Source organism: Leuciscus leuciscus (assembly GCF_965113295.1).
Source record: "Leuciscus leuciscus genome assembly, chromosome: 5".
Classification (NCBI taxonomy): domain Eukaryota; kingdom Metazoa; phylum Chordata; class Actinopteri; order Cypriniformes; family Leuciscidae; genus Leuciscus; species Leuciscus leuciscus.
In genome coordinates, this window is record NC_138729.1 from 42,680,168 (window position 1) to 42,702,156 (window position 21,989).

Consider the following 21,989-nt stretch of genomic DNA (forward strand, 5'->3'; position numbering starts at 1 on the left):
AAATCTCTTGCATTTTAGGACGTAGATTAAAGGTAATTCCACTCCCTAAAGCAGTGTGCAATGGTAATAAGTGTTCCCATTCTCTCTCTCTCACTCTCCCCGCTGATGTCTATTTGATCTGTGCAGTAGTCGTGAACGCGCACCGCCAGACCTCCGCTGTAGCTGCGTGCGTGTCCACGCTTTATGAAGGCGCGTTCCCTCAGGTGAATGGAGAGAGTAAGAGGACGAGTCCTGTGTGTGTCTCTGGCCGAGCTGAACTGACTAAAATGGGGCTTCGCGGATTGACAAGGACGGGGGTGTACATGACAGTCTGCCTTCTGTGGGTGACTGGATGCTTTACGCAAAAAGTGAGTACAAGTGTGTGGCAGTAGCCTACTTTCCCTTTTGTTTGTCTGCGGTTTGTTTCGGCTTGTCAAAATGTTTACAGCAATGATTCTAGTTTGCACTATAGTACACTATATGGAGTATATGTAGCAGTTAAAACAACTTCAAAATAGCAGGTCCCTTGGTTTGAAAGATAGACCTATTTAATTCGGAAGTTTGGGGAAGGTGTTGTGATGAAATGTGGAGCAGCTTGTTGTGTGGTCCGGGTCGGTTCTGGCAGAGAGTTGGGCTGAGCGGGGTCAGTTCAGCACGGGCCAGCGGTTCCGCATCAGATGGTTCCGTGAGCTCAAATAATACATAAATAAATGAAGGGGAAAAGAAAGGAAAATTATATTATTAAAGTGTTTTTTTTTTTTTTTTTTTTTTTTTTTGGTACAGGTAGCCTATATTAAGTTATCAAAAATACATTAAAATGACATAATTCGATCTATGATCAAACTGTTGTCAGTTCTTTACTTTATTGTGGGGCTTAAAGTAACAACAACAACAAAAAATAAATATATATATATAGGTGGTGTAACTGTACAGAGATTGCAAAAAAACAACAACAATACAAGGCTCAAATTCTTGTTGGCATAAGTAAATCTGAATACTATTTTTATGATTATTATTATTATTAATATTATTATTATTCGTGAATCAATTTTACTTTAAAATATTATTAGGCTATTATTTTAATACCTTTTGCTTGTCAAATCAAAATCAGTATTGTGTGATCAACATGCACGTTTTTTTTTTGTCATTTTATCAAAATGTTTGTAGAAAATTGTATAAACATTTTGCTAAAATGAATGCAACTTTTTACTTAGCAAATTGTATCATTTTGGGAATCTGTCTGCATAATACATAGCTGGCTATAGTTGCATCATCTCACTGTCACAAAATAACAATTTTGTTTAGAATAGAATTGAGTTGTGTCACAGCACTTGCAGTCACTAGCAGTTTATACTTGACTGCAGGTTCTTAGACCTGGCTATATGTACAGCCATAGATCAGAACTGAATGGCTGGACCTTTGATATTGTGCCATTCACATTCCCTTCACTACAGCTCCTTTGTATTCTCTATCAACTTTCATCACAGAGGCTGTACACTGTTTATGTAGCCTCTCAATGTTAGGAAATCAAGAGTTTGGGAAATATGTGTTGAGGAGAAGCTTAGTGTGTTTTTGAGGTGATTACCAGATTCCTGTGGGAAACATGCTCCACTCATGCAATTAAACACATTGCTTTGTGGTCAATTCCACATGCTGTCTTTCACCAATACTTATTCCCTTCCCAGGCATGGATATGGTATATTAATTATTGTAGTGCAGAGTGAGATAAACAGAGATAGACCCCATCTATTTGAATCTTAATTTGTTTTTAAACGTGCACTGAGTAATTTCCCCTTATTTAGGATACGTTTACACGATAAAGATGTACTAAAACGGAAAAGTTTTCCCTTTGTGTGTTTTTTTAGCATAGACAACAACAACGTCAAAACAATCCGCGTTCACAGATCCACGAAAACAACTAAAAACGCTGTATTCTGCTGCCAGGCCAGTAGTTGGCGATGTCACGTTGTAAAGAAGCACTACGCGCCTATAGATTATAGGCGTAATATGCATGCGTATGACGTCACAATTTTCTTGACAAACTTGCACTTTGAAACCCGTTTTCAGGCCCCCAAACACTGTCTAAATTAAAAAAATCTTTTAAGCATTTATTTCTTCTGTGGCAAACAACATAACATTATATTCCCTCAGTGTTTTTTTTTTTTTTTGTCCATATAATAAAAGTCAATGTCAAGAAGTCAACATTCTTGTTTATTACAAATGTCCACAGAAAAAAGAGAGTAATTTAGGTTTAGACATAAGAGTGAGTAAATTATGTCAGAATTATCATTTATCAGAAATGTCAGAATTATCCCTTTAAAGGTCGGATGAATAGGCTACAGTTTATTCCTTTTTTTCTTATCTTTTTTTGGTGGGAAAGGGCATCATCTCGACTGTGCCACATAAGGACAAGGGTTATTTCTGAGGTGACAACCTGTCACATTCAGTCATGAATCTCTTCCTCTGTGAATTCTGAATTCTGAGAATCCTGAGCGGTTTACAAAGGCTTTATTGCATTGTTGATGTGCATCGCTTCAGTTACAGAGTGTGTGTACCTCAGCACAATTATCTGGCCCCTCTAAATGCTTCCTTTGTCCTCTTAAATTAACTTGATTTTCAGAACTGTGCAAATCAAGTTTGGAATTTGCTGCATGACCCCCACATTTAGATGAAGATTATATATATTTAAAAATCTCCATTATATTATGTCATCTACGATATATTGTAGGTTAAGATACTTGTCAGCAATGACAGAGAGTGTTAGTGCAGGTCTGGCTAGCTCTAGTAGTCATCAGGATTTTGGACAATGAATTTCTCTCATTCTTGAGTTAGTGTGGTTAACACAGTGTAGGTTGGAAATTCTTGCATATATGCATGTTTTTTTGTTCACATATCTATGCAAAGCACTTGCAGTTCAGAGTGATTTCTCAATTTCAATTATTCAAACTCACTACACCATAATGCCCTGAGAATGGAGAAAGCCACTCATAATAGTTTTAATGGGAGTGAACCACTAATGTGCATTTCCTGGCCAGCAGACTACATTCTGTGTGAATTTGGAAGTGATTTGTGGAGATGAGATTGGCTAGTAGAATTATTCCAGTGACATCTATGGCCTGGGAGCAAACAACTATGATAAACATGTTCAGGGTTGCTCTGGGAAAATAGTTTTTTTTCTTTCTTTTTCCTTTGGCACATTTGTGCAATTGGCATGAAATGCCACACCAGTGTCCTAAAATGATGTACTCCGTATTTAAATATTTCAAACTATTTTAAAATAAATGTTATAATTATAATGCATGCAAACTATTTTAATTGCAAAATTAGTGAACTGGAAAATTCTGGAAAATGTATATTTAGGCTTTTAATATTTAAGCAATAAACTACAAATATATAATTAATGAGTATACATTTGTATCTTCCAGAAGAAAACAAAACAAAATTACCTAGAATAAATCATTAAAAAAACAAAACATTTAAATTAATGAATTACATTTTCAAATTAAAAATAATTCAAGATCATTTTTTTATCAAAATAATATTGCATGATTTCCATTTAATTTATTTAAATTTAAATATTTATTTTTTATTCTAGGTTATTTATTTATTTTCTTGAAGGTATTTATGTTGCGTACATAAATTTTTTAGCAAAGTATAAACATCAAGTATAAATGCAGTATAAAATGTAAAGTATAAATATTGAGCACTGAGTACATTACAGTTTCACAGGTTGCAGGTTCCATTTGCTTTTAGTGAACTATTGTTAACTTTTCATATCGTTTTCGAGGATTCATTTTATTGACTATTAGTGTTGGTTTCAATTACTTTATTACTTAATGATGTTCTTTGTGTTTAATAAAAATCTGTTCCTGTGTGCAGTGTAAAGTGATGTGCAGCAGCTACCACTGTTGTTTTCATCAAAATATTATTGTGTAATATTGTCATCTTCCTGTCCTGCTGGCCTCAGTGTCCAGTGGCAGGCTATGACTGATGTAACCGGTTGTAACACATCATCACGGGCTCTCTGGGCTCGATAGTGCCTGGAACAGTCTCACTTTACACAACCAATAAATAGCTGTGCTCCTCTCCCAGCCCCCTTACAGGGGCCCATAGCATGTTTATGGGGGACTCACAGGGGTGTTTGCGCATTTGAGTGTGTGTGGGGGGCAAAAGGGGCTTACTTAAGCCCTCTGCTCGCACAATTTCAGTAGTCATAATGTCAGCTCATATTATCTCTGAAACTTCTGTTGTGAAAACAGTCTTCAGTACAAAAGAGACCAGGAAAAGAACTAGATATAAACTTTCAGTTCACCAGCTGACTTCTCACGTTTCATATCGAGTCACATTTTTCTCTTCAAAGCCTTTAAGTACAAATAATGTTGGTGAGACAAGCAGAGAATGAATTATTGTAAAAACAACAATAAGAACGGAGGTTATGAACTGACATGTTTACTGTGCGGGGGAATGAAGGGGCAGATGTGTGTGTAACCTATCAAATACAAGAGGAAGCTCCAGCGTGGTGTTTTTCACATTGCAGCTTTTACTGCAAAATCTGCTGTTCCCTACGACAGCTGTGAGTTTATCTGGCACTGTTTTACTCACACTCATTCATTGAGTCAGCTACAGTTTGTTGGTGTTAAAAGTGTAGAGGGCTTGTTTTTCAGTTCAAGAGTTGCTGTTGCATTAGCAGTTTACAGGAGGAACAGATTCTCTAATTCAAATGGAATAAAATTACACAGAAAACGGTTAAATAGTAGGATAATAATAAATACATATACACTACTGTTCAAAAGTTTGGGGTAAGATTTTTTTTTTTAAAGAAATAAATACTTTTATTTAACAAAGATGCATTAAATTGATCAAATGTGACAGTACATACACTTTGAAATATTTCTATTTCAAAGAAATGCTGTTCTTTTGGACTTTCTATTCATCAAAGAATTCAGAAAAAAACAATGTATCAAAGTTTCCACTAAAATATATAGAAACACAATTGTTTTCAACATTGATAATAATAGTAAGAAATGTTTCTTAAAGCACCAAATCAGCATACTAGAATGATTTCTGAAGGATCATGTGACATTGAAAACTGGAGTAATGGCTGTTAAAAATTCAGCTTTGTCATCACAAGAATAAATTACACTTTAAAATGTATTCAAATAGAAAACAGTTATTTTAAATTGTAATAATATTTCACAAAATCTCAATTTTTACTGTATTTTTTGATCAAATAAATGCATCTTTGTTGAGCATAAGAGACGTTGCACTGTTTTGCATTACTGTTGTAAATTGTGATTACTTCATTGCATTGACATCTGTGTCTGCATTTAGAATATATGGGAAAGCTCCATGGCTATCATATATTGTCATTTCCGGACTTGTGCGAAGGCTAAATGGGAAGAATTGTTCATATCACCTAGTATTATTTTATACCTTCCTGTTTATAGTGTTTCTACAATCATGGCTTCAGGGTTCATGGTGCCCTATTTTCTTTTGGACTGGTTCCATGCCATTTTCTATTTCCATTGTTACCTTTGTGTTTCATATTTTTCTTACCTAGATCATGATGTGCAGTTTGAAATTGCAATGGATTGTTAAAATAATAGTTGCTTTTACTTTTAATGTGGCACAACTGGGGCACAATAACCAGCGGGACCTTATGTAAAAACCCTCGTTTCATTAAAAGGCTATCTAACCAAACAGCAAAGCCTTCCAATGTCCCCTGTGTGAGAAAAGACAACTAAACTAATTACGCCATGCCGGTGCGGGATGATGAATGATGTAACAGAGCTGGGATGTTTGGCATTATAAGAATGTCCTATTTCCTATTCCACACTGTGGTACTTTGGACGCCATTCATGTGAAGTCTACCATGCATGGTACACTGCCCTAACCAGCAGATAGTCCAGTATTATGGTGGAGCCACGGTAATGACCCAATTCTATTTGTTCGAATAGAGAGGGAGGTACTTACAAAAATCTCGCAAATCACTGCCAAAGTTTTCTTTTTTGTTGTCTTTCGGAATTAGACACGATCATGTTGGACTTGTTGAACCAAGTGGTTTTCTAAGGGCAGCTGGGTGGTTTGGTTGAATCACAAACCTCTTCAGCACACTTCAGTGAAACGTAGACCTTAACCAATTGCATTTCCTCAATTTCTGTTTGGTATAACCCTACATGCTTGTCTTGAACCTTTTTTCACCTCTTGTTCCAGTTTAGTTTGTTCTCTGTCTCTCATATTCATGTTCATTACTCAGCTTTACTGTTGTGCTAACCTGAAATCGGCTTACTTTACATCCCAGCAGCGAGTGGCATTTGACCGGCTCAAATGTCAGGCATGCAATTATTAGTGTAGTAACACATGAACCTGAGGTAAACTCTGGACAGCATGAGGCTTTGACCAACTGATCTCTTTTAAACAGCCTGAATGGAGAAACGCATGGGCTGAGAATCAAGGGTAGAAGTAGAAGAAAACAAGGGATTATGAATGCGAAAACGACTTTGACCTTGTTAAGCTGAGGTTGTTTACTGTGGCCTTGTCTATTTAAGATGACCTTTTCACTGATTCTGCTTTGTCCAACAAGATATGTTTTTGGGGCTGGGTGGGGTCTCAAATCCATTGCCTGATTAAAAATGTTGTGTCTTAAAGCAAATCTTGAAGTAAATGCTAATGTTTCCTCAGCCTGCTTTGTTTGTTTATACACTATACCGATCAATGGAGGCGAGGATGAAAATGATTAAATGATTAGTACAATGTGGATGCCCTCAAGAGCATCCCAAAAAGGTCATATTTTCTCAATTGTCTTTTAAAACTATCCTTTTTTGTTAAATTATTACAACCTTTATTATATCAACTGACATTTAAATGCTGCATAGATTTTAGACAAGATTTTAAAAATCAACAGCAGTATAAAACAATGTCTAAATGGGTCATATTTGGCTACTTGATAAAAAATGTTTCCTTTGCCTGGTGATCAGCCGAAAAGGAAAGTAGTTTCAGAGGGGCAGTGCATGTTTTAACATTTTGATGAAAGATTATGGAGACAATAATTTCTTGTTGACTAATTATATTAAGCACAATAAAACTAAGAATGTGTCTTTAGAAGGTAAACCGGCTCTTTTTTTTTCATCTCGACTTTAATTTCACTTTTTGTCCAGGATAATGCCGTCACTTGGGGCTAGGCTTGTTACCTGTCTGGCGTTGTTGAGGTCTTGCAGTTCTTTTATTCCATCCCACAGTCCAGAACCAGTGCCAACAGGAAGCCCAATAAACAAACAGGCCCCTGCCAAGGTCTGGTTTGGAGTGGTCTAGCCCTGATCCCCATCTGCCTTTAATTATACCGAGGTCCCCTCATCCTGCACACCTGTGAGATATTACGAACAGCATGTCTGAAGGAATACCTCCCTGGGGTTAGCAAAGCAGCCAGCATATCCAGCTTTGATACCCGATGAAGGAGGAAGGGTTGAATAGTTCAGGTTTGGGAGAGGCAGACCGAAGCTAATTTTCTGAACAGAACATTTAGTTTTGTTTCTCAGTGGGTTTCTTTTGCAGCTGTCTGTTGTTATTGCACTGAAACGATCAAAATAGGGCAATGCTTTATGTAGTTTTATAGCATCTAACGACTAACCGTCAGACCAACGACGGCTGCCAAAATTGTTTACCAATGTTTAATGTTGCATCAAACGAACCTGAGGAGTGCCAAAGACTTTCCCGTTAGTTTGTTGAACTTGTGCCATCCTATTGAACTTTTGATGCTAGAACTACCACTGGCCTATTAAGATGTTTTAGGACCGTAGCGTTAACCCCTGGAGTGCAGGTTCTGGGAAGCATTATCTTGAACAGTCTGCTGATCTCCACTGTTATTAAGTGTATCATAACATGTTGAACATGTTTATCTTAATCTAAATTCAAGTGGTGCAGAAATTTCCATTTTGTTATATCTTTCTTTTTCTTCCATGCAAAGTTATCGTTAAATGTGCTGCTATAAAGTCAACGCATGCAACTCTTTGACTTCCACATGAAAAGCATTGCAGATAGTGTCCTGCAAGGAAAATTGTACTATTTGTTAATGTGCAAGAATGTCTAATTTGTACAATATGATGATTATTCTCTTAATGTCATATTCTTTCACTGTGACACACGATCTAGACGCATACGACAGATCTTAATGCGTAGACATGTGCTTCCCAACCTTTTTGACTTCAAGGGCCCTATGAATCTATGAACACTCCTACTTTCTATAAATTAAAAAAAGTAACTACAGTAATCAATTTACATGACTCTTCCAGTTGTTCATGATTTACTGGATAAGGACTTTTATATTTCTACCTCAATTTCTACCTAATAAAATGTTTTACACCTTGCTTGGCATAACTTGTAAAATCTATATTCATTATAAAAATGCTCACGGGCCTTTAACACTTTATTATTTGACATGACTTTTCTAGCTCTACTAATCATGCTTTTCAAATTAGGCTACTTCATACAGCACTGTATATCCAAGTTTTCCAAGACTCTAGGAAACCCAGGTTCTTTAAAGGAAACAACATGTTGTTGAGGGGGTACATTTAAAAAAAAAATTTTTAAATTTTTTTTTACTTTTGCTTATTTGTCTTACTTTAAATACTTTTAAGTCATCTTAAGCCACCTTGAAAGTCTGAGGCCTCATATAGGCCCTGGTTGAAAAGCAGTGTTCTCACTAAACTCAAGAACATATTTCTTGTTGAAACGGGAAGTTTGAAAAAAATAAAAATAAAAAAATCAAGAATTGCTCCAAAAATGAAGTATGTATAACTTCGAGTTAGATACGAGAAAACATTATATCATCGAAAACAATTATATCACCTTTAACATCTGAGCAAAATCACAAACATAATCTTGTGGTCCTGTTCTTAATCGTAATTGGTTTTTTTTGTTGTTGGTTTTTTTTTTATACGAGTTAACAACAAAAGGTTAAAAGTACACTAGATAAGCATAAGAAAAAAGAAAGGTAAAAGAGGACAAACAAACATGCACACATACAAATATGCAAATATACACATATATACATTTACATAGAAAGGACATTAGGATAAACTACATGGTTACACTGTTACTAACTGCTTTTAAAGGAAAACCGACATGTTTCAATTTTATTGTATGTATAGTTATAACAGTATAGTATTGGAATGCAATGAGGAATCAGGCATCTATGTAGTGAAGGAATGTAGACCAGACCCAGTTGAAGATATCAAGTTTAGAATTTACAGATGCTGTAAGTTTTTCCATATTGCATTGTGTTATTAGGAGATTGAGCCAAAGGTTTATTGATAGCTTTGTTCTGTCTTTCCAGTTAAGATTGTTTTTTTTTTAGCTGTAGTTAGTGCAATGAGTATAAACTGTTCTTGATGTTTAGATCGTTAGTGTAGATAAATCTCCAAGTGTCACGTCTTGTTTTGGTTTTGTTTCATGTCAGTCATGTTTCATGTCTTTGTCATGCGATTCCCTGTTAGTCATGTGATCCTGCCATGTGTTCCCTTGTCTGATTTGTCATGTTGTCATTGGTTCCTGCCTGCCAAACCTGAGCCTCTTCACATAGGCAGTAGGTACCTGATTAAAGCCACGGAGGCCATGCCTCCCTGGCCCCCTGAACTGTTGGATCCGCCCTGGCCCCCTGAACAGCAGGCTCCGCTCTGGCTTCCTGCATTGCTGGCTCTGCCTTGGCCATTTTAACCACATAATGTTTATTTAGGTTTCAGACATTTAAATACATATAATTTATAGCAAAACAATACATTTATAGTTTGTAAAATACACAATGGTGTCTATGGAAGCAGCAATAACAATCCATTCAAAATATATTTGCCGACGTATTCATATCAGATACACAGTGTAAGTAACTATAAAGTCTGGTCTGTCAGCCATTGCGATGGATGATGGCATTGTTTATCGGCCCAACCCTAATGTCAGCCATGTTTCATGTCTTTGTCATGTGGTGGTGGCGCAATGGATAAGACACATGCCTTTAGTGTGAGAGACCCGGGTTCGAATCCACTGTGAGACACCAATGTGTCCCTGAGCAAGACACTTAGTTGCTCCAGAGGCGTGCGACCTCTGACATATATAGCAATTGTAAGTCGCTTTGGATAAAAGCGTCAGCTAAATGAATAAATGTAAATGTAAATGTAAATGTGATTCCCTGTGATCCTGCCATGTGTTCCCTTGTCTGATGTGTCATGTTGTCATTGGTTCATTGTTTAATTGTTCACAGATGTCCCTTGTCTAGTCCTTGTGTATTTTAGCCCTCATGTTTGCCATGTGTCTTGGTCAAGTATTGTTTCACTGTAACCTGTGGGTAAGGTCCTGTCATGTTTATGTTTTGTTCATGCCATGTCATGCCTTTGTTTTATGTTTGATCACGTTCTGTAAATAAACTGCTCTTGGCTTCTCTACAAACTTGCCTTCAGTGGACCATTACTGCACCAAGTAGCGCTATTTCCAGACACGCTGGGATACTGAGCCCAAGAATCTCTGATAGCCTGTCCACGACCTCCAACCAAAAGTGTTGAATGTATCAGCAGTCCCAAAAGGCATGGAAATGATTATCAATATAAGTTGGACAGTGTGTACATTTGTTGTTGTCTAAACAATATCCCATTTGGTAAAGTTTGTGCGTTGTAATATGCGTTCTATGTAGCAGTTTGTATTGGATCAGTTGAATTTTACCTGTATATGTATATGTATATGTGATCCTGGATCACAAAACCGGTCACAAGTAGCACGGCAATAGCCAACAATACATTGTACGGGTCAAAATTATCGATTTTTCTTTTATGCTAAAAATCGTTCGGTTATTAAGTAAAGATCATGTTCCATGAATATATTTAGTAAATTTCCTACTGTAAATATAGAAAACATTTCTTTTTGTGAGTGAATGCAGCACAATCACAAACATAAATGGACAACTTTAAAGGCGATTTTCTCAATGTTTCAATTGTTTTGCACCCTCAGATTCCAGTTTTTCAAATAGTTGTATCTCGACCAAATATTGTCATCCTAACAAACCATACATCAATAGAAAGCTTATATATTCAATTTTCAGATGGTGTATAAATCTCAATTTCAAAAAATTTACCCATGTGACTGGTTTTGTGGTCCAGGGTGTGTGTGTGTATATGTATATGTATATATATATATATATATATATATATATATATGTATTAGAGTTGAGCCGGATACTCGGCTGAAACGAGTATCCGGTACGGATAAAGCACTTTTGTCGAGTATGAGTATTAAACGAGTAATACGAGTCAATATCTGTGCTCGGATTTAAAAAAAGAGAAAGTTATGTTGAGATTAGGGCTGGGCGATATATCGATATAAAGAATATATATATATATATATATGTATGTATGTATGTATGTATGTTTTATTGCAGATGTGTTGCCAGTTAACATTCTCTGTACCCATGCAAGTAGTACATTTTTGAGTAGAAATTGCTATTTATTTGTCTGTAGTTATTAATAACATATATTTGTGACAAAAGTTTCTTTGGTTTTAAAAGTGAAAAGGCTTGGTAAAGAGGGGAACCATAGTTTTATATTCCTTGAACCAACTGCTTTTCTTTTTACTTCTCTTAACTGTATGTATTGAAAGTAAGCCTGGTTTGGAATGTTATATTTTAGTTGAATTTGGTCAAAGGTCATAAGCAGGCCATCAGTGTATTTTGTATCAATGCTGTTTGGTTCCAGGCTGTGACAGTAGAAATGCATCTGATGCTTTTTGTCTTTGGTCTTTAGGTTTACTTTGATTGTGGAGCCAAGGTGGATGTTGTGGATGTGCAGGGCCTCATTCTGTCACCTGGCTTTCCATATAACTATTCATCTGGAACTCACTGTGTGTGGCAGTTCTTTGTGCCTGTTGGTCACCAGCTAATCATGGAGATGTTTGATTTTGATGTCTTTGAGAGCCATAACAGTCCTGCAAGATACACCTCCACTGTTGTGGACGAGGTACCGAATGATGGCAGCGCGCTGGTATCAAAAAGCCTTGGGAGTCCAAAAGAACCCCAGTCCACACATAAAGAGGAGGTCAAGCAAGTGGTTATCCAAGAGCAGTCCACCAAAATGGAGATGACCAAAGTTTCCAATTCTGCCAAAATGCTGTCCAATTCCCCCTCGCCTCCACAACCATCGCTTCCATTATCCGGAGAGCAGCCAGTTGAAGACAGAAATTATATTTCACCTCAGGCATCAAGAGCAGTCAGTGACTGGATCTCCACAAGTCCACGTACAGCCACAGAAACAGATGAAGCTGTGAGCCCTGACACCCAGCCACCTTTGATTGATGCCTGTCCCCATGATGTCCTCTACATATCTGATCTCATCACCTTCTCCACCCGATTCTGCGGCTCTAGACGCCCTTCTAGCAGCCAGTTGGTGTTTGGGTCTGACGATGACATGGTGGAGGTCATCATGGAGTTGATAACCACTACCCACTGGGGCCGTGGTTTTGCTCTCCTCTTCCATTACCAGAATCAAACAGAAGCATTCACAACCAAACATCAGAGATCGGTATTGTCCTCGGACAGCAAAACTGGTGCACTTCTTGGTGCAGTGAGTGGAACAGTCGCGTTTGCTGTGGCCCTTGCTGGCATCCTCTGTGTGATTTTCAGGTAAGGAAGCAGGGATGCATTACATTGATCAGTGATACAAAGACATTTTGTAATCTTTCCAATTATTTCTATTTCTGTTTTTTTAAACTTTAGAATCCAGAAAAAAAAATGTCATATTAACCAACTGCTTTCAACATTGATAATAATAACAAATGTATTTTATATAGGAGCAAATCAGCATATTAAACTGAATTCTGAAAGATCACGTGACACTGAAGAAAATTCAAAATATAAATGAATATAATATTAAAATAAAAACAGTTATTTTAAATTGTAATAACATTTAAAAAATATTACTGTTTTCACTGTGGATTGTGAAATTATAATAATGTGACATTTATCATATAATATAAATGTCATTCTGACATTTAAGTCTTCGTATTCAACATTTGTATTCTAACACATCCTCCTTCTCAGTCCATTACAAACTAGCTGTTTGCATCACAATTATTTTGTTCATTCGTTCACTTTAGAATTAGCCATATGTCGCATACACTGTACCATGTCCGTGACAACTTAAGTCAGATGAGTTGGTGTTGACACAGCTGGAAGTATTTTTCACCATTGTTAAATCAGCTTAAATCAAGTCTTTCTTCTTCTTTTTCGGAAACACTTTGATGTTAAAACACTATTCATACCTGAGCATATTCATGGTGCCGCACCTGGCATTAAACTAAATGCACAAAAGCGAGGTGCAGTCACACAATAGAGAGGAAAGGAAGCGGAAGAAATATAAGAAGCCGAGAGAAATGGTAGAATAGAGAAAAAAAGAGACCAGTTGTCTATACAAAGATGATTCAATTGTTTGTTAAATCACAAAGCATGATGTTTCAAAGAATCCATAAGGTAAGATTCATTCTTTGTTGGTCCCAGTGGGAATAACAGCGTGACTTTTGACACCCACAGAACTGATTTATGAAACATGAATGAAGCGATTTATATGTGCTGATTTTTTCAAATGCTGTTTACACCTGGTATTAACATACATCTTTCTTGGGTGATCCAATCACATTGAAGACATATTTTAATAACCGGTATAAACAGGGCCATTTCAAAATGTTACTGTTACAAACATAATCTAGGCTATTTGTTTGCATGTTTGTTTACAGAATTTATTCTTTCCAACACATGTTTGGCTTTTAACAATACACAACTGTTTTGTGATGTTTTAATACACCTTGTTTGTTTGGAGACTTGAAGCACATTTGCCATTTAGTGGGATTTGCCTTTTATGAACTTCACACTGACCGTGTAATGAAAGGTAACACCAAAATCTATTGACATCCCACAATCCATTGGTTGATCATAACAAAGGGTTTATAAGGAATAGATATATCCTACAATTGCCTACAGGTATATTGTAATCCAATATATCTCAGTGTAAATGCACAAGTATAAAGTATACAAGCATACAGTATAAAGTATACAAGTATCATTTTAGTATAATGAACTTTTATTTAATTAATTTAATTATTTATTTTATTGTAGAATGATATTTTATTTTAATAATGAACAGGTGGGACTTATTAAACTATTTTTTTCAACTATTCACTGTGGGGTATAAATTAAATTTCTTTCCTGATGACCTGACCTCTCTAGGCTTCAGAGGTCATGCAGTTACATTCGATTTTAAAGCATAATTTTCTGGTTCACCCTGCAACTTGCTGCTACCAAAACTCCTACTGTGAGCATACCAGACAGTTCTCAGTGTCCTACCAGAATTCATAGCAGATATTTGAATGTCGTTCAGCTGAGAGAAGTAAACACTCATTCACTCAAAAACAAACGAGATAATGTTATTTGTATTGTTGTTTTCCCAGACCGAAACTATGTGCGAAAGGAGCCAATGCTTCATCTTCCATCAGCTCAGAGGTAAAGTCAAAATATGAGATGTGTATGTATATATAGTATATATACACTGTATACATAATACATACATACATACATACATACATGTGACAATTGAATTGTGTAAATTGTTGCTCCTTAAATATTAGATGAGCATTTCTGTCACAAAAACATGTATACACAGTGATTTCGTTCCTCTTTTTCTTTCTGGTGGCGAGTCTTCAGTTTGTACTGACATTAGGTGCTTGGCGAGTGTTCATTTTGGACCCTGTCTGTTCATTTAGAAATAATGTGAGGTACTGTGTTGTAGGCTCCAGAAGGAGTGCTAAATTCAGCGGCAGATGTGAGTGAGCTGCAGATGGTTTCTCCTAATGACTTGGAGCAGCAGCTGGGTACAGTGAACGACAACAACAACCATTCCCTCAACCGCAGTCTGTCCCATACAGGTGCTTAGTATGTCTTTATGCGTCTACTACCTCATTTTATTTTCCCTTCCATATCACTCCTTCAGTCCATGAATCTCTCTCTCTCTCTCTCTCTCTCTCTCTCTCTCTCTCTCTCTCTCTCTCTCTCTCTCTCTCTCTCTCTCTCTCTCTCCCACGATGTATTGTTTTCTTCATTGATGTTGACAGATGAAGCGAACTTTAGGGTCACTGGGTTCCTTTCTGTAAAGCTGCTGAGTTCATTTGTCCCCTATCTGAACCTATACATTTAAGATTCATTTGGCTCTTCTGGGAACAGATAAAAAGCTAAATTACTGAAATTCAAGAACAGTACTGCAAGACTACGAGAACTCCATTAGAGTGTAGCTTGCAGAAACAACAAGGTGCATTTCATTATTTTTCATGCAAAATCATATGTGAAATAATAATATGAAAGTTATGTGTGAGGTTTTTCTGTTTCTCCGGAGACTGCGCCATTTGTGTCCCCATTTACTACTCATATAAAATTCTGTTTAGTGTCCAATAAAAATATATTGTCCAATAAAAATATATTTTTAATTGCAATAAGTATCATTAGTATTAATGATAAATGAACTATTACTCACAGTCTTAAATGTATGGACCCAGCTGTTAAACCTGTATTTGTTGATGACTGGGTGTGACTTTACGGTGGCACAGTATGATTTTGTGAAAGTTCAGCAGTAACCATTTCAAATGAAATTATGAAGAAAAAAAACACTTTTTTTTTTTCTGAGCCATGAATATTTCCTAAACACAAATGTATGAAGTCACTTTATCTTAATGGGAGGTCGAGAATATATGCAGTACTTACATCGGCTTTATGCTAAGCTCTAAATCAGAAAATCCCCCTTTCTTTAATTTGGTCCAATCGTACCAGCTAGAGAACTTAAATGTTTTCCTTTTTTTTTTTTTAGGCACCATGACAAATGCAAACATTTATTTAGCTTTTTATATATGCATTAAACTGAAGTATTTACTGTCATTTTATAAATTTGCCATTCCACATGTTCACGGTGCTCAGAAGCTTGTGACGTGTCAGAGAAGAGTGATCTGCAGCTGTTCTCCAGTGGTCTGACTGAATTAGAGCTGGGCACAGATGAGGTTTTTGTCATCGCCTCTGCACCCACCTCAGCCCAACTGCCCTTCTCTCCACATACTGTGAGTTTCTGATTCTTCTTCTACATTTCTACATCCAGAAATAGATGAGAAACTTTGATATATTTTGTATATACACTACCGTTCAGAAGTTTGGGGTTGATACGTGTATGTGTATACATCTGTGTACATCTTGTTACGTCTGTACGTCTATGTACTTCTTATTTTTATTTATTTCTGTTTCCCTTTATTTAAATTTTCCTTTCTTTTTAAATGTAATGCAGTAACTAGAGGATGACACATATAATTTTGTTGTCCTTAATGCAATGAACAAAAAAGAAAGTGTAAACAGCAGAGTGGTTTTCAGACTTTCTCCTTTGGAACCTAATTTGTGACTGTGAACTTCAGGGAAAATGGCCTTATATACATCCACTGAAAAGTGAATAAAGTTAGTGTTGAATAAATAACCTGCACAATTTTTATTTCAGATGGCACTTTTTTTAATAGTTTGTTGTCTAATGCAAAGTGTCCAAATACTTTTGAAGGTCACTCTGATATCTTTTATATTTTTTTAAATGGTGCTTTCTTAGTACTGGAATTGTTTGATACTCTGTTTACTTTTGCTTGGTAGTTTCAAATGTTCTTCATGACACTGCACCAGCTATTCATGCTGAAAACAATTCAGTGTAGTACGCTGATGGAGGCCAAGCTTCATGGTGTGTGATGATGTGCTGGATGAGGGGCAGAGAAGTAGCTCTTCACTAGAGGCTGCTGGGACAGGGGGAGCTGGCCCGCTAATAGCTCTGACTAATGAATGCTATAAGTCTGTAGCCAATTTCCCAGCTCCAGCTCTCTCTGTGTGTGTGTGTGTGTGTGTGTGTGTGGTCCATGCTGCTTTGGCTCTGAAATGTGGCATGAAAAATTTGCCAAGCTGTGTGTTCATCCAAGGAGGTTTGAGAAGAATCAGAAACCTGCGTCTCTGTGGTGTCCGGCTGGGCTCCTGCTAACTGTTTGGCGCTGTAGTTTCTTTATCCATATTTGTTTTTTGCATTTGCCCACAACCGGACAATTTGGTATTGTCTTGGTTAATTTATGGAACAGTGCCAGAACAGCTCAAGATTAAACCCTGCATAATACTCGTCTAGACATGGGGAGCTGCAAGAGATCATGTGTGAGGACTGTCAAACTCCCACTGATGAGAAAACCCCCTCTGATACTCAGCCACACGCTGCACATGTCCAGTTAACAGCTGACTCAGCTGACTGACACATTTGGAGGTCTCTTGGACCCCATTTAGATTACAGTCTCTGCCACGGCGTCTGAGAATGTTCAAGAGAATGGGAGAAATCCGTTTGAATCCTACTAAAGCAACTCCTAAGGCAAAAGTTGGTCTCTGGATATAGATTTACTGATTTCAGCAGGCTCATACCGCACTGGAAGCCAAAGTCCCACATTTATTAGATCCTTTACACTAATGAAAGTTTATTCATTATAAACTTTCATTTCAAGTAACTTGGAGTCAGTGATTTTGACCATTTATGAAGCCCAAATTACTTAGTCAGGAAAGTGGCTTACAAAGTTCACACACTGGACTCATTCTGAAACTATTTAATTGTATTATCAAGGTAATTATAGTAGTATTATAGATTATGTTGTACAATCTTAATGGATTTCCGTTTCCTCAAATATTTGATAATACTACTTTTGAGAATTCCTTTTTGATGAAAGTGGTAAACACATTTAACACGTGTTTTTATAATATAAATAATATAATAGTCCTGTGATGGTAAAGCTGACTTTTCAGCATCTTTACTCCAGTCTTCAGTGTCACAAGAAACATTTCTTTTTATTATCAATGGTGAAAACAGTTGTGCTGCATAGTATTTTTGTAAATACTTAATTGAAAAAAAAAATAGAAACTCTCACTTTAATCCATCCTTGCTGAATAAAAGTATTTATTTCTTTAAAACAAATCTTACTGACCCCAAACTTTTGAAAATGTATAATGTAAAAAAAAATTCTAATATAATATAATACAATATATCCCTTTGCGTCAGGGTCCTGATCGCCCTGTCTGGGTTTATTCGGTGATAACAACAGGCTGGATGTACATTATCCCACTTATTACACGAGCCACTTGCCACGAAAGTAAATAATTAGACATGAAATATTGATCTGAGTTGAAATATTTTATTAGGTCTTTAAATGCAAAGCTTCCGTTGAGAGAGCAGTCACTAGCACGGTTCAGACTAGATGGGCATTTAATACGGTACAGTCATACCACTTAATGCACGGTATTTCGCCACGTAAATAATTATGGAGATAAGAGATATTGATTTGATATCAAAATCACAGTGTACAAAACAATCAAAACATGCAAAATGTTTGAATGAAACGAGATAGCAAGTCCGCGATACCGGATGACATAACTGTTCAAAAAATATTGATTTGAGTTTTAATATTTTATTAGCTCACCAAACGCAAAACTTCCACAAGGATAAAACATTCCTAGCAAGCTTAAAGCGCCGACTTCAGTTACCCGGATGGGCCTGTGTTATCAGTTTTTACCGGTTGTTCGGGGAACAACATACGGCATACATGACCAATCAGAATGAAGTATTCCACAGAGCCATGCAATAAAATATAATAAATAAATATTATTGTTTATTCTGCGTAGTGAACATCCACTACAGGGTAAAACTATCATTACACAAGTGAACAATACAAATGCATAATATTTCCAAGATAATGTGATTCTGACCATTTGTACTTATCTTTTTGCATTTAAAGTGCCTGACAAGTAGTAATCTATAGAATTAGTAGTGCTACCATATCAAGTATGTATTACAACATAGAGGGGTTTATAGTGTTCGCCAGTTTTAAAATCTCCTAAATTTGTTCTCTCTTTTGTAGCAACGAGAGCGTTTCCTGAGACACAGTGACACTGGTCCCAGCCGCCCCTTCGACTGGTCGACTCCAGATCCAGCACTGCCTGCTGTGATAAAGAGCAGCCAAACCGGATCGACAAACAGCACACGACCACGAGCGTGGAGTGTCCGAACCTTCCAGGATCTCCTTCCTCCTCTTCCTCAACTCCATAAGAAATGGTGCAGCTGGAACGCAAACAGCCCTTTCACCAAGCTGGTGGACAGTGTGAGTAATGACACATAAGCCCTTTTTAATCACATAAGAAATATGATTCAAATTTCATTAGTGACATTTTTACAAATTTGTACAATTTGTAAAATTGACAACCTATCATTCGGACCCATAAATGCGCACGATGAAGAACATTCATCATAATGTTTTTCTTTATCACTTTTTGTTTCATTCAAGTGTGTAAGTAAGCATGGGTGGTGGCAAAAAAATCAATTGCTTTCGATGTCAGTGTTTTTCTTTCATGCTGTAAGGTATACTAAGAAGTCTCTAATGTTCATCAATATTGATCATATTATTAGACTGTGTGAAATACAATTTAAAACAACTTTTTGTCTATTTGAATGTATTTTGAAATATAATTTATTTCTGTGAAGTCAAAGCTGAATTTTCAGAAGCCATTACTCCAGTCTTCAGTGTTTGCAACACAAAGTACATTATTTTGTATTTTGAGAACTGTAACATCCCAGTATTATTAAAGTTGTCATCACAAACAGGCATGCACATGATGTGAAGGATTCAAATGAATGACACATTAAAAAATAATTGAATTAGTTTGAAGAGCCCATCAATGTTTCTCATTACTTGAAACATCCTGTTTCAATAAGAAATATCAACACAGGAAAGAAAATAGTGTTGTTGTATTTTTAGAATAGATATAGAAAATTGAATTCAAGTTTTTATTTTTTTATTTACTGTGACAATGTGCACTCAGGGACTCCCAAGCACAGCTACTGATGCTGGAAGAGGAAAGGTCCTTTCTGATGCCCCTCTTCACAGTCATGCCAACAGCTGCCACTCCGACTCCTTCACGAGCAATGCCTCGTACCCCCTGACTCAACCTGCCCAGCGCCAGCGACGGCTCAACTCCACCAGCAACCTGCGACGCACCCGTTTCAACACTCCATGCTTTGGCCTGCTCTCTGGCACGTCCGAGTCCTCCAAACCACAAGCCAATGGAATTACAACCTCAAACACGCTCTCCGACACCAGCCAGCAGCAGGACCAAGCTGAAGTATCAAGCGTGGAGGACGATCACGTCACTGTACCTGTGTTTGCAATCTCGGAAGAGGAAGACCGACAGCCTCTTGTGTCAGCAGAACCTCCAGAGAAGTCTTTGAGGATGAATGGACAGATGTTTGAAGGCACAAAGATGCCACTGCTATCCAAAACCCAAGTCGCCAGCATCCATCCAACCTCTTTAGGGAGGGGAGGTCGTGGTGGGACGTTGGAGACGCAGGATCCTTCAGCTCTCTCTTGTTAACTGTGACTTCAGAAACAGTCTGCCAGTGCCACGAAGTTTAAGTATGATGGTCATGTGACCGATTCAGCCAATAGATGATCAAAACGGGACTGAAAACGCACATCTTATGAGCTGCTCCTGGTGTCTTCAGCACATATTTGGTGTGTGACAATGTACCGTGGAATTTTAAAGGGGTTTTGTTTGGAATATTGGCATGAATGAAAAATGAAAGCACTTATTGTTCTTCTTGTTATTGTATCAGCACAGTTAATTTGCTAAATATAAAACCATCTAACAGTATATTTTATAACCTGCAATTGTTTTGAAAGTACTCGTGTATGTATAAGATAAACTGTTAACAATAATCACGTAATTCCACTCACTACTAAGAGTTCGAGTTGTAGACTGGGTGCATTGTTACTTTCATTATGAAATTCCATATATCTGCTCTATGAACAATAAGGCTTGTTCCTAATCCCTTTGCAACACGTAGAAGACCAATTAGCAGATCTAGTAGAAAGCTGCTTTGCATCTCTCTCGACTTCAACTTTTTTTTATTCACCATGGGTCCAATACACGTATTGTTCTGTTAAAAAAAAAAGAAAAAAAGAATCTGTGTGTAAGTAAAGCATTTGAAATAGCATATATTCGAAATTCTCAAGGGACACAAGCACTGCATAATTAATTTCATGTTAAAAACTGTTCTACAAATAATTTCAATTGTTCTCTTTTTTTCACCTCCTTTTTCACTTACTATGTGCCTTTTGGCAATCATCTATGCTGCTAAATATGCACTGATGCAATAACTGAAATTTTGTGTATACAATCATATTTTTATAACAATTTCATATATAATGCAACTGTTTTCGTTATATGGTGTTTTCCTGAATGCAGTAATATTGTCAATTGTACTGATTTTGATGGATTATAAAGGGAATTGATCACTGTACAGACATTTAAAATGCAGTAACTAACATTTAATGCAAATAAACATTGTATAGTGAAGTTGTGTGGCTTCTGTACAATCATTTCAGAATATGCATAGAAAGGAGAGTCATATAATTGAATGTAGTCTTTTATTATTAGTGCAGTAAATTAGACAAGGTTTTATTTCTAGGCTTTACAAACATGAGGCACAGCAAGCGCTAATTCAGTTATGGAACTTACAGTGCTATTATATGTGCTTCTCTATAGTTACTGATAAACAAAGTTTTTTTCCTCCCCATTTGAAAGCCCCAGTTTAAACTTTGAGGTAGAAAAAAAAACGTCCCACCCATGCAAGTAAATATTTGCTGTGGAATACATTTCCCTTTCAGCAAATGCAAAGCAGCCTCCAAAGCTTCCCTAACACTCGGGACCAACCCCGAATAAATCCCTCAACCATTCCTGCAGATTTTAAGAGTTCATAGTATGAGACCCGCTTTAGAGCTTACATCATAACACCACTGAATTTCACTAAAACCACCTTTTAGGTGCATACAAGAGCCTGTTTCAAAGAAAACTATAACATGTGCATCTAGATATTTACAAAGGTGTAATCAGATTTGTATCT

At 36.8% G+C, this 21,989-nt stretch overlaps 1 protein-coding gene across 1 annotated transcript; it reads left to right on the forward strand.

Annotated features, from left to right (window-relative positions):
• Window positions 1-56: 56 nt before the first annotated feature.
• On the forward strand, window positions 57-21,763 carry LOC309499161 (uncharacterized protein). The gene is made up of 7 exons (XM_082170299.1): window positions 57-347; window positions 11,757-12,631; window positions 14,452-14,503; window positions 14,790-14,925; window positions 15,965-16,101; window positions 18,952-19,191; window positions 19,910-21,763. The coding sequence occupies exons 1-7, from the start codon at window positions 267-269 to the stop codon at window positions 20,456-20,458; spliced, it is 2,070 nt and encodes a 689-aa protein (XP_082026425.1). The 5' UTR covers window positions 57-266; the 3' UTR covers window positions 20,459-21,763.
• The last annotated feature ends 226 nt before the right edge of the window (window positions 21,764-21,989 follow it).